Source organism: Triticum urartu, chromosome 5 (assembly GCF_003073215.2).
Source record: "Triticum urartu cultivar G1812 chromosome 5, Tu2.1, whole genome shotgun sequence".
NCBI classification, from domain to species: domain Eukaryota; kingdom Viridiplantae; phylum Streptophyta; class Magnoliopsida; order Poales; family Poaceae; genus Triticum; species Triticum urartu.
Window position 1 is genome coordinate 521,213,613 of NC_053026.1, and position 13,764 is coordinate 521,227,376.

Consider the following 13,764-nt stretch of genomic DNA (forward strand, 5'->3'; position numbering starts at 1 on the left):
TTTTTACACCATCTCTTAGAGATGCCTTAACCTCCAAACACTACCATGTCATGTACTTCAACCAACTTCTGCTAAAATTTATCTTTCGAACACAATGGCAGTTTGCATTCTTGAAACCAAACATAGGGCCAAATGACATAACCAAAATATTGGTTTGCATCGACGTTTCGATCTGCTCAAGCATACGTGTTGTATAATACTTGAAAGAAACATGAATATCCATTTTTGAGCTCATGCTTATCTGCATCCGGTCAAGATTTTTTTTAAAAAATAGATAATTTGGTGAATGAAGTGCGCTCCAAATTTCAGATCATTTGGACATATGAGTAGCTCTCAGTAAAAAAAACAATTTGGATCAGAACAGTACATGGACGGTAATTCCCACTGGTCACATAACTCACCAAACAGCCTCCGCCTAAAGCCAAGCTTATTATAATTGTTCGCCACAAAAGAAGCAAGAGTACAATCCTGGTCTTGACAAATGTCAAACAGGACAGGAAAGTGATCACTTAATGGAATGTTAACCACCCATGGGTCATATGCCAGACCCTAACCATATTTTCCACTATTGATATTAATCTTCCTTTTAGCCATATATGTCTCTTTGACCTTCATGATAGCTTTCCAACATGAAGAGTCAGAGAAACGACTTCAGATATTTGCAACCGTTTAATTCTTAAAGTATCTACCACGAACAATACGTTGCCATAACCCATCACTTGTTTCAAGTTTCCACCACCATTTAACAAGCAGGCTAAGAGCAACTCTAGCAGACCCCGCATCCCGCCGGCCTGCAAAACGCGTTTCAGTTCGCGCAAAACCGCTTTTGCGGGCCGGCGCGGGCTGGCACAGATGCAGACCCCCAAACGGATCCATAAAAAGTGTATTCGTGAAATATGCCATTTTACGGGTCGGCTTCTGCGGGTTCTGCTCCGGCACCACCGCGACGACCCGCAAACAGAAAAACTGCAAATCTCGCATTTGACATAGGGTTTGACAAATAAGTTCAAATTCAAACGACATAAATAGTTTTACGCGCAAATAAAAGCCAAGTTCATTACGGCAAACACAAAAGAGGGCTCTGCAAAGGTTTGCGCCCATGTCTGGCATCATCTTGGTCGATATTCACTCCGCACCATCGAGTCCATCTTGAAGTTCATCGGCGCCACTGAATCCACCTCCGGCGCTTGTTCCAACTCCCGCACCGAAATCATCCACATTGCCACCATATGGAGCAGAGAAAACATCACCAGAACTGTAACACGGACCGGCCGACGTGACCATTCTCCTCTTCAAGATTTCTCTCCTTGCCATATCATGCCATGTTTTGGTGAGGTCGTCCATGTCATTGCGGTTCATTGACATGATCTTGTTCTCTTCTGCGAGCAACATGGACATGGATTTTTTTCGGTGGCGCATGCTCTTCTCTTCTCGATGGCAACTTTGCGCAACCCCTCTTCCTTGAGCAATTGCCACTTTTCTTACTTCTCCTTCGCCTTCTTCTCGGCCAATTCTTTCTTGATCTCCAACAAGTTCAACAACATTGACTCGTTGGATTGCACCATGGCATCAATCTTCTCCCTCAAGCTCGATGCTTCTTGCTCTCTCTTCATCTTCTCCTTAGTCTTCTTGTCGCCATCGGGCTTGTGCAAATTTCTTGGGCCATCATCATCCTCATCTTCATCCATGTTTGTAAGTGAGCCTCTCTTTGGTGGGGATTCTTTGTCGATCAACTTCCACCTCTCGCACTTTTGGAGCAACTCCCGACAATGCTCTAGTTTGAAGAATCGGCCTTCCGAAGCTTCCATGTCCTTGCATCTATGTTGAGCAATCTTGTCCTACACAATGTGAACAAAGTGATCCAATCATTTCCCATGATGCAATATGATGATGCATAACTTGAACAAAGGCAAAACAAACTCACATAGTCGGATTCCACGGTGCCACTTGGAGGTGCATTGCGTACTTGCTCCAAGCAAGCTGCCCAACGGCTGCACATAGGCTTGATATTCTCCCAACACCCTTGAAGCGACCGAAATGTGCGTGGAGTCCTATTGGGATGCTTTGCCATAATGTAGAAGTATTGATCTCTGATCCATTGCCAACATCTCTTGGCGGTTTGAGAAGTACCCGTGCATGCATCAAGAGACACTACGCTCCATGCTTGGATCAAAGCTTGATCTTCCAAGATCGTGTAGTTCTTCGATCTTTGGCTTTTCCCAGTTTTTGCTTGCGATGGCTCATACGCTTCCGCTTCAATCTCCTCCTATTCGTCCGCACAACCATGATCATCCACGCCGCCCTCCGTTTCATTGTAGTCGAACGGTTCGAAAGGGGCTTGATCAATGTCAATCGCGTTCGTGTCCAACAAGTTCACGAACTCGGTTGTTGCATTGTTCGAACCACCGCTGTAGCGAACGATAACAAGTCATGAGCTATCGAAAATAATGGCGGAAACGAAAGGAAATCGCCAACCGAAGACGCATACCTTTCGGCCATTTCGTCGAACACCTCGCTCGTGTGGGGGGGGGGGAGCGGCACCGTTGAACGGCATTGCGCTGTCGCGTTGGCGCCCGGAGCACGGGCCATCGCGGCGGGGGCAGCCGGATTCCCGCCCTGCACGACCACGTTGCCCTGCCGCTTGCGGGCAGGCGCGGCGTGTGCTTGGGCGACGGCGGCGGCGCCAACATGGCCGACGACGAGATCCGCCCGAGGGGAAGGAGCGTGCGCGACCTTGACGGTGATGGGGGACAGCACGAGGTCGTCCATAGCGGCGAGGGATGGCCGGGGAGGAGGAACCAGAGCTTGTGGAGGGGGACAATGGTGGCGGAGGGTGCGGGGAGCGGGAAAGGGCGCGCGGAAATGTTCCTCCCGCCAAATCTCGCGGCGGATAGGGGTTGAGCTCGGGCCGGCCTCCCAACCCGTGAAGATAGAGGTTGGGGAAGAAGATTTGCCACGCCCCGCAAAAATATTTACAGGCCGGGACGAGATGCAGGGTCTGATCGTGCAGATTTTCCGGCCCCGACCCGTAATTTGGTTGTTATTTTATGGGCCGGGGCGGGGTGCACGGTCTGCTAGAGTTGTTCTAATATTTTGCTTATGGAGATCTTTGATCCCGGCCCACCAATTTTTTTTAGAACGACAAACCTTAGCCCATTTAACCATATGATAAGTATGTTTCTTAAAGAAACACCTGTATATCAACTGGGCACCGAATCGCTGCTCTAAAGAAAACACCCACATATCAACTTTTTCTTTGAGCGGTATCCATATATCAACTGATCGTGGAAAATAGAGAGATATGTTTTCCGAATTGTCCCGGCAACGGCCCGAGTTTACGCCTTCCAAACCACGCCTCACGGGCCCACCGGTCAGAAATCCATCCGAAATTTCGCGGCAGCGAGCACTGGCCCGCGCAGGAAAAATCCATCCAAAAACCTGCCAGAAACCTCACCGGCCCACCTGCCAGAAACCTGCCGAGGCGCACGCCCCATCCTCGCATTCCCGCATCCCGCCTCCTCCTCAGAAAAGAAACACAACCTCCCGCCACGTCACCGATCCGCGGCGCCCCTCCTCCCCCGCTCCCCTCCATCGATCCCCCATCCGACGGCTCGCACCCCGCATCACGCGGATCGCGGCCGCTCCCTGCCCCCAAACCGCGCGGCTATAAATCGCACCAAGTCCACACGCCACAACCATCAGCCACCGCAGCCACCACCTACCTCACAAAGAAAGACAGGTCAACCTCACCCAGGAGAAGAAGAGAGAGAAGCGAGAAGATGTCGGGGCGCGGCAAGGGAGGCAAGGGGCTCGGCAAGGGCGGCGCCAAGCGCCACCGGAAGGTCCTCCGCGACAACATCCAGGGCATCACCAAGCCGGCGATCCGGAGGCTGGCGCGTCGGGGCGGCGTGAAGCGCATCTCGGGGCTCATCTACGAGGAGACCCGCGGCGTGCTCAAGATCTTCCTCGAGAACGTCATCCGCGACGCCGTCACCTACACCGAGCACGCCCGCCGCAAGACCGTCACCGCCATGGACGTCGTCTACGCCCTCAAGCGCCAGGGACGCACCCTCTACGGTTTCGGGGGCTAGGCTCCGGCGAGGCGAATCCAGCTTGCACCACTTGATCAGATTAGCAGTAGCTAGGCGTTGTCAGTGTTCATGGTAATTGATGTAATTTATGATGTGTGGTGCCTGTTCGCTGGAATGGATTAAATCGCTGTTATTTACCCTGAACTCGCCTTCAATCTCTTGGCTGATCAACTTGTGCTCTTCCGTCTGTTTCCAAATTTTCTGTCTATTACCTGTCGGCAAATCATCCGTGTGCGCGTCAGTTTAGGGTATCTCTGCATTCAGGACGATATCGAAAGCAAAATTCAGTTCGAAAGGCCTGAAGGTTTTGCTTTGGATAGAGAGGGGGATGGAGGATCATCAACCAAAGGATTGACGCAGCTACTTGTTTGGTCGAGAATTGCACATATCGTCGCCTCTTCTATTTCTTTTCAGCTATCAGTTTCTAGCACATTCGTTCAGTTGAACATGGACGACCGAATTACTCTTCTAAGCCAATCACACACCCTAAAGCAACAGAATTTGGGTAAACTAAATCTTCGATTTAAGCCAAAATTTATAAAGTTCGTATGGAAAATAATACTCCCTCCGTTCATTTTTATAAGTCGTTTCAGACAACTAAAAATTGGCTTCTTTGCATGCTGTTTGAAATACCTTCAAGACCTTATAAAAGTGAACAGAGAGTATAATGCGAAAATGTGTCCAATGTTGATTCTATTTGTATTGATTTGGTATTGTGGGTGTTAATATATTTTTATAAACTTTGAGCAAAGTGTACAAAATTTGACTTGAAAGTTGAAACAACAAAAACTGAATAGAGTATCTATGTCACTATGCGAGGACAATTTATATACTCTTTTCTAACTTCTGCTGGTGGCAAGCTGTTGGGGAGAACTGTTTAAGTTCTGATAATAGTACTCCCTCTAGTCTTTACTCTCTAAGTTAAATTTTGCAAAGTGTGACAAAATTTATCTTAAAAACATCAGCATTTACCATATCAAATATATATAATATAAAACTAAATTCCATGATAAATGTAATGATATTAATTTTGTACTGTGAATGTTCATATTATGCTTAAGCTTAGTCAAATTATAGATACTTTGACTTGAGACAAAACTTATTTGCCGACTAAAAATGGCCGAAGTAAGTAACGATGATCCTTGCAATTGCAATGGCGGCTCAGCACTGACACGCTAGACATGGCAGCTCATTTATCAAATTTGAGTTCCGATAACAATAACAATGATCCTTCCATTACTTCGGGATGCGTTGACCGTTTCTGGCCACGCGCCTATGTCTTCATTATGTTTCACCTTTAAGGAATCCTCTATATATTGAAGTTAGTTATGTGACTCATGGTCCTCAATCTTTCGGTAGGTCTCAAGAGATGCACTGATCTCATCAGCATCCCTGGCCCGAAAAGCACGGTTACCAACATTGACATAGTTGTAGTCCAGGTCCAAGTTACTCTCATCCTCGACGATCATGTTGTATAAAATCATATAGGCAATCATGATATTTCGAAGGGATTTTTTTATCCTAGAAGCAAGCAGGACCTCAAACAATGACAAACCGAGTTTGCAACACACCAAATGCCCTCTCAATATCCTCTTTGGCAAGCTTTTTGTGCTTCGGCAAAAAAATTGTGCTTCTTGATTTTGGGGTTACTAATGTGTTGGGGAACGCAGTATTTCAAAAAATTTCCTACGATCACGCGAGATCTATCTAGGAGATACATAGCAACGAGAGCGGAGAGTATGTCTACGTACCCTCGTAGACCGAAAGCGGAAGTGTTTAGTAACACGATTGATGTAGTCGAACGTCTTCACGATCCAACCGATCAAGTACCGAACGCACGGCACCTCGACGATCTGCACATGTTCAGCTCGGTGACGTCCCTCGAACTCTAGATCCAGCTGAGGCCGAGGGAGAGTTTCGTCAGCACGACGACGTGGTGACAGTGATGATGAAGTTACCGACGCAGGGCTTCGCCTAAGCACTACGACAATATGACCGAGGTGGAAATCTGTGGAGGGGGGCACCACACACGGCTAAGAAATCAACTTGTGTGTCTATGGTGTCCCCCTCCCCGGTATATAAAGGAGGGGAGGAGGGGGCCGGCTGGCCTCAAGGGGCGCGCCCCAAGGGGGGGAATCCTACTCCTACTAGGAGTAGGTTCCCTCCTATCCTAATCCAACTAGGAGGGGAAGGAAAGAGGAAGGGGAGAGAAGGAAGGAGGGGGCGCCGCCCCCCCCCCCCTTGTCCAATTTGGACGGGGGGGGGGGGGGGCCCCCGGGGGGGGGGGGGGGCGCCTCCTCCTGGCCGGTCTTCTCTCCTCTAGGGCCCATGATGGCCCATTAACTTCCCGGGGGGGGGGGGGTTCCGGTAACCCTCCGCACTACGATTTTATCCGAAACTCTCCGGAACACTTCTGGTGTTCGAACAACATGGTCCAATATATCAATATTTATGTCTCGACCATTTCGAGGCTCCTCGTCATGTCCGTGATCACATCCGGGATTCCGAACAACTTTAGGTACTTCAAAACACATAAACTCATAATACCAATCGTCATCGAACGTTAAGCGTGCGGACCCTACGGGTTCGAGAACTATGTAGACATGACGGAGACACTTCTCCGGTCAATAACCAATAGTGGAACCTGGATGCTCATATTGGTTCCTACATATTCTACGAAGATCTTTATCGGTCAAACCGCACAACAACATACGTTGTTCCCTTTGTCATAGGTATGTTACTTGCCCGAGATTCGATCGTCGGTATCATCATACCTAGTTCAATCTCGTTACTGGCAAGTCTCTTTACTCGTTCCATAATGTATCATCCCGCAACTAACTCATTAGTCACTTTGCTTGCAAGGCTTATAATGATGAACATTACTGAGAGGGCCTAGAGACACCTTTCCGAAACACGGAGTGACAAATCCTAATCTCGATCTATGCCAACTCAACAAACACCATCGGAGACACCTGTAGAGCATCTTTATAATCACCCAGTTATGCTGTGATGTTTGATAGCACACAAGGTGTTTCTTCGGTATTTGGGAGTTGCATAAAATCATAGTCATAGGAACATGTATAAGTCATGAAGAAAGCAATAGCAATAAACTAAAAGATCATAGTGCTAAGCTAACGGATGGGTCTTGTCCATCACATCATTCTCTAATGATGTGATCCCGTTCATCAAATGACAACACATGTCTATGGCTAGGAAACTTAACCATCTTTGATCAATGAGCTAGTCTAGTAGAGGCATACTAGGGACACTCTTATTGTCTATGTATTCACACATGTACTAAGTTTCCGGTTAATACAATTCTAGCATGAATAATAAACATTTACCATGATATAAGGAAATACAAATAACAACTTTATTATTGCCTCTAGGGCATATTTTTTTCAGTCTCCCACTTGCACTAGAGTAAATAATCTAGATTACACAGTAATGATTCTAACACCCATGGAGTCTTGGTGCTGGTCATGTTTTGCTCGTGAGAGAGGCTTAGTCAACGGGTCTGCAACATTCAGATCCGTATGTATCTTGCAAATCTCTATGTCTCCCTCCTTGACTTGATCGCGGATGGAATTGAAGCGTCTCTTGATGTGCTTGGTTCTCTGTGAAATCTGGATTCCTTTGCCAAGGCAATTGCACCATTATTGTCACAAAAGATTTTCATTGGACCCGATGCACTAGGTATTACACCTATATCAGATATGAACTCCTTCATCCAGACTCCTTCATTTGCTGCTTCCGAAGCAGCTATGTATTCCGCTTCACACGTAGATCCCGCCACGACGCTCTGCTTAGAATTGCACCAACTGACAGCTCCACCATTCAATAAAAATATGTATCCGGTTTGTGACTTGGAGACATCTAGATCAGTGTCAAAGCTTGCATCGACGTAACCGTTTACGACGAGCTCTTTGTCACCTCAATAAACGAGAAACATATCCTTAGTCCTTTTCATGTATTTCAGGATGTTCTTGACCGCTGTCCAGTTATTCATTCCTGGTTTACTTTGGTACCTGTCATGGAATTGTCACGGCAAATGTCCTAGCAGAAGGACTTAGTTGTGGAGCCATCGCAACAGGGTTAGCTTAAAGGGGTTAAACGGGACAAAGGACACAAGGAGTTTATACTGGTTCGGCCCCTTGCGGTGAAGGTAAAGGCCTAATCCAGTTTGAGGTGGTATTGCTTATGTCTCGATTACCAGGGAGCGAATACACTTGACCTAGCTTTCGATATGTTGTTTCTTGCCCTAAGCCGCCGCCGGGTCATCCCTTTATATACATAGGTTGACGCCCTGCGGCTTACAGAGTCCTGGCCGGTTCATAAACAACGTGTCCGACTTGGTGACTAATTACGCCTTCCTTACAATACAAGTCATAAACATATGGCGGTTTACACTTATGGGCCTTGATACGTCCATTTTGCATCATGCTTTTATATCAATATTTATTGCATTATGGGTTGTTATTACACATTATGTCACAATACTTATGCCTATTCTCTCTTATTTTACAAGGTTTACATGAAGAGGGAGAATGCGGACAGCTGGAATTCTGGGCTGGAAAAGGAGCAAATATTAGAGACCTATACTGCACAACTCCAAAAGTCCTGAAACCGCACAGAAGTTAGTTTTGGAATATATGAAAAATATTGGGCGAAGAAAGCACCAGAGGGGGGACACCCACCAACCACAAGGGTGGGGGTGCGCCCTACCCCCTAGGCACGCCCCCTGTCTCGTGGGTCCCCTGGCAGGCCTCCGGTGCCCATCTTTTGCTATATGAAGTCTTTCACCCTGGAAAAAATCAGAAGCAAGCTTTCAGGACGAAGCGTCGCCGCCACGAGGCGGAACCAATCTAGGGCTTCGGCGGAGCTGTTCTGCCGGGGAAGCATCCCTCCGGGAGGGGGAAATCATCACAATCGATCCTCTCATTGGGAGGGGGTTAATCTCCATCAACATCTTCATCAGCACCATCTCCTCTCAAACCCTAGTTCATCTCTTGTATCCGATCTTTGTTCCAAAACCTCAGATTGGTACCTGTGGGTTGCTAGTAGTGTTGATTACTCATTGTAGTTGATGCTAGTTGGTTTATTTGGTGGAAGACCATATGTTCAAATCCTTTATGCATATTAATACCCCTCTGATTATGAGCATGAATATGATTTGTGAGTAGTTACGTTTGTTCCTGAGGACATGGGAGAAGTCTTGCTATAAGTAGTCATGTGAATTTGGTATTCGTTCGATATTTTGATGAGATGTATGTTGTCTTTCCTCTAGTGGTGTCATGTGAACATTGACTACATGACACTTCACCATTATCTGGGCCTAGGGGAAGGCATTGGGAAGTAATAAGTAGATGATGTCTTGCTAGAGTGACAGAAGCTTAAACCCTAGTTTATGCATTGGTTCGTAAGGGGCTGATTTGGATCCATATGTTTCATGCTATGGTTAGGTTTACCTTAATACTTCTTTTGTAGTTGCGGATGCTTGCAAGAGGGGTTAATCATAAATGGGATGCTTGTCCCAGTAAGGGCAGTACCCAAGCACCGGTCCACCCACACATCAAATTATCAAAGTAACGACCGCGAATCATATGAGCGTGATGAAAACTAGCTTGATGATAATTCCCATGTGTGCTCGGGAGCGTTTTCCTTTATATAAGAGTTTGTCTAGGCTTGTACTTTGCTACAAAAAATATTGGGCCACCTTGCTGCACCTTGTTTATTTTTATTACTTGTCACCCGTTACGAATTACCTTATCACAAAACTATCTGTTACCGATAATTTCAGTGCTTACAGAGAATACCTTACTAAAAACTGCTTGTCATTTCCTTCCGCTCCTCGTTGGGTTCGACACTCTTACTTATCGAAAGGACTACGATAGACCCCCTATACTTGTGGGTCATCAAGACTCTTTTCTGGCGCTGTTGCCGGGGAGTGAAGCGCCTTTGGTAGATGGAATTTGGTAAGGAAAAATTTATATAGTGTGCTGAAATTTACTGCCACTTGTTACTATGGAAAGTAATCCTTTGAGGGGCTTGTTCGGGGTATCTTCACCCCGACCAGTAGAGCAAAGAGTTTCTCCTCAACCTACTGAACCTACGGAAAATGTTTACTTTGAAATTCCTTCGGGTATGATAGAGAAACTGCTAGCTAATCCTTTTACTGGAGATGGAACATTGCATCCCGATTTGCACCTAATCTATGTGGATGAAGTTTGTGGATTATTTAAGCTTGCAGGTATGCCCGAGGATGTTATCAAGAAGAAGGTCTTCCCTTTATCTTTGAAGGTAAAGGCATTGACATGGTTTAGGCTATGTGATGATATTGGATCATGGAACTACAACCGATTGAAATTGGAATTTCTTCAGAAGTTTTATCCTATGCATCTGGTTCATCGTGATCATAATTATATATATAATTTTTGGCGTCGCGAAGGAGAAAGCATCGCTCAAGCTGGGGGAGGCTTAAGTCAATGTTATATTCATGCCCCAATCATGAGCTCTCAAGAGAAACTATTATTCAAAAATTTTATGCTCGACTTTCTCTCAATAATCGCTCCATGCTCGATACTTCTTGTACTCGATCTTTTATGATGAAGACTATTGAATTCAGATGGGATTTATTGGAAAGAATTAAACACAACTCTGAAGATTGGGAAATCGATGAAGGTAAGGAGTCAGGTATAACACCTAAGTTTGATTGTGTTAAATCTTTTATGGATACCGATGCTTTTCATGAATTTAGCACTAAATATGGACTTGACTCTGAGATAGTAGCTTCTTTCTGTGAATTATTTGCTACTCATGTTGATCTCCCTAAGGATAAGTGGCTTAAATATCATCCTTACATTGAAGTAAAAGTAGTTGAACCTATTAAAGTTGAAGAAAATACTATCACTTATAATGTTGATCCTATTGTTCCTACCGCTTATATTGAGAAACCACCTTTCCCTATTAGAATAAAGGATCATGCTAAAGCTTCAACTGTGGTAGACAAAAGTAATATTAGAACACCCAAACCCTCTGAGCAAATTAAAGTTGAACCTAGTATTGCTATGGTTAAATATCTCTTGGTTCATAATATTGATGGGCATGTTATTCACTTTTGTGATGAAGCTTCTTGGATTGCTAGACCCGATACTAAAAATAAACATAGGCCTGTTGTAGGCATGCCTGTTATTTCTGTTAAAATAGGAGATCCTTGCTATCATGGCTTATGTGATATGGGTGCTAGTGCGAGTGCAATACCTCATTCCTTGTACGAAGAAATTATGCATGATATTGCACCTGCTGAGATAGAAGGTATTGATGTTACTATTAAGCTTGCCAATAGAGATACTATTTCACCGGTTGGGATTGTTAGAGATGTTGAAGTCTTGTGTGGGAAAGTTAAATATCCTGCTGATTTTCTTGTTCTTGGTTCCCCACAAGATGACTTTTGTCCCATTATATTTGGTAGACCCTTATTGAATACTGTTAATGCTAAGTTAGATTGCAAAAAGGATGTTGTTACTATTGGTTTAGGGGATATGTCTCATGATTTTAATTTTGCTAAATTTCGTAGACGTCCCCATGATAAAGAATTGCCTAGTAAAGATGAAATTATTGGTCTTGCTTCTATTGCTGTGCCGCCTAATGATCCTTTAGAACAATATTTGCTAGACCATGAAAATGATATGTTTATGAATGAAAGAAGGGAAATAGATGAAATATTCTTTAAACAGGGACCTATTTTGAAACACAACTTGCATGTCGAAATTCCAGGGGATCCCCCTCCACCCAAGGGTGATCCCGTGTTTGAGCTTAAACCATTACCTGATACTCTTAAATATGCTTATCTTGATGAAAAGAAGATATATCCTGTTATTATTAGTGCTAACCTTTCAGAGCAGGAAGAAGAGAGATTATTGAAAACTCTAAAGAAGCACCCTGCTACTATTGGATATACTCTTGATGATATTAAGGGCATTAGTCCCACTCTATGCCAGCACAAAATAAAATTGGAGAATGATGCTAAACCGGTTGTTGATCACCAACAGCGGTTAAATCCTAAAATGAAAGAAGTGGTAAGAAATGAATTACTAAAGCTTCTGGAGGCAGGTATAATTTATCGTGTTGCTGATAGTTAGTGGGTAAGTCATGTCCATTGTGTCCCTAATAAGGGATGCATTACTGTTGTTCCTAATGATAAAGATGAATTGATTCCACAAAGAATTGTTACAGGTTATAGAATGGTAATTGACTTCCGCAAATTAACTAAAGCTACTAAAAAGGATCATTACCCTTTACCTTTTATTGATCAAATGCTAGAAAGATTATCTAATGTAACATCCCAAATTTTCAATTTGGAATGTTATACATAGATCATTCCTGTATATCATATTTTGCTGCATTTCGTTTCACGATCCTCAAAATCCTAAGCAACTCAAGGACCCTCGGAGAGAGTTGGGGATTTCCCTGTTTTCATATTTGAGTTTTATCAAATATTGAAACGAGGATTGTTGGTTTTAATCATTTTTTATCTCCAGAAATATTTCATATTAGAATATATGAGAGGAGATAATATGACTTCTCCAAAGTAATTGAAATATTGGAGAAAAAAATATTAAAATCAAATATTGGATTTTATTTGGAGTTTATTGCTATTTTATTTGATTTTAAAAAAATTGCACGTTTTTCAAAGTTGCATTTTAGGGCCAAGAAAATGTTCATCTTGTTCTAAATATTTTATTTAGACAGTGAAAATTTGTTTTGTTATTTTTAGATTTTTATTTTATTTTCTAGGATTTATTTAAGTTTCGGCGAAATTATTTTTTTAAAAAAGTCTCCAGCGCCGACTGGGCCGAAGCCCAGCCGAGCTGGCCCAACTGCCCTGCGCCTCGTCTCCCTCCAGGAGACCTCGAGCGCCGCCGCCCGACGCCGAGTCCGGCCGGGACTCTTTCCCCGCGCCGCCTTGCCCCCTCCCCCAAGCTAGCCCCCCTCTTATATATACGCCGCCCGCACCCCCGACTCCACCACCACCCGAACCCCGCCGCCCGCGGCGCCGCCTAGCGCTGCGCCGCCGCTGCCGTCGCCGCCCCGCCGCCCAGCGCCGCGCCGCCGCCTGCCGCCGCCCCGCGCCACCCGCCGCCGCAGCCGGACCTCGCCGGAGCCATCCCGGCTCGCCGGACCTCGCCGGAGGTATAAGCCGCCGTTCGTTTTTTTAGAAAACCCTAGTTTTCGTTTTTTTAAAATAGATCGGTTTTTAGTTTTTTTCTGGTTTAGTTTAGTTAGCGGACGTTCGTCCGTACGTTCGTTTTAACGAACGGTGTTCACTCGTTAGCCGCAGACAGCGAACGTTCGTTCGTTAGCCTCTTCGTCGGTTTTTCTTTTTCTCAGATTTTCCGCGATTATTTCCAATCGCGATTTCTGATCCGATTTTCGTTTTAGTTTATCTTTTCGCTCGTTTATCGGAATCAGGCGATTCAAGCGCCTAGATCTTCATCTTGAAACCCTCTTTCTGTTTAATCAACTTGAACAAGGTTTTGGTACTGTAAAATTTGACTTAGGTCCAGATTAGTAATCAGATCTTGTTTCCCTTGCAGTTTGAGTTTCGTTGCTCCGTTTGATTTGATTCTTTTTGCAAACCGGAGTTCTTAAGTTGAACTTTCTGGTTAAATCT

The 13,764-nt window shown here is 44.8% G+C and overlaps 1 protein-coding gene across 1 annotated transcript; it reads left to right on the forward strand.

Moving 5' to 3' along the window:
• Nucleotides 1-3,687: 3,687 nt before the first annotated feature.
• On the forward strand, nt 3,688-4,235 carry LOC125510330 (histone H4). Its single transcript, XM_048675485.1, has one exon. The coding sequence runs from the start codon at nt 3,780-3,782 to the stop codon at nt 4,089-4,091; it is 312 nt and encodes a 103-aa protein (XP_048531442.1). The 5' UTR covers nt 3,688-3,779; the 3' UTR covers nt 4,092-4,235.
• The last annotated feature ends 9,529 nt before the right edge of the window (nt 4,236-13,764 follow it).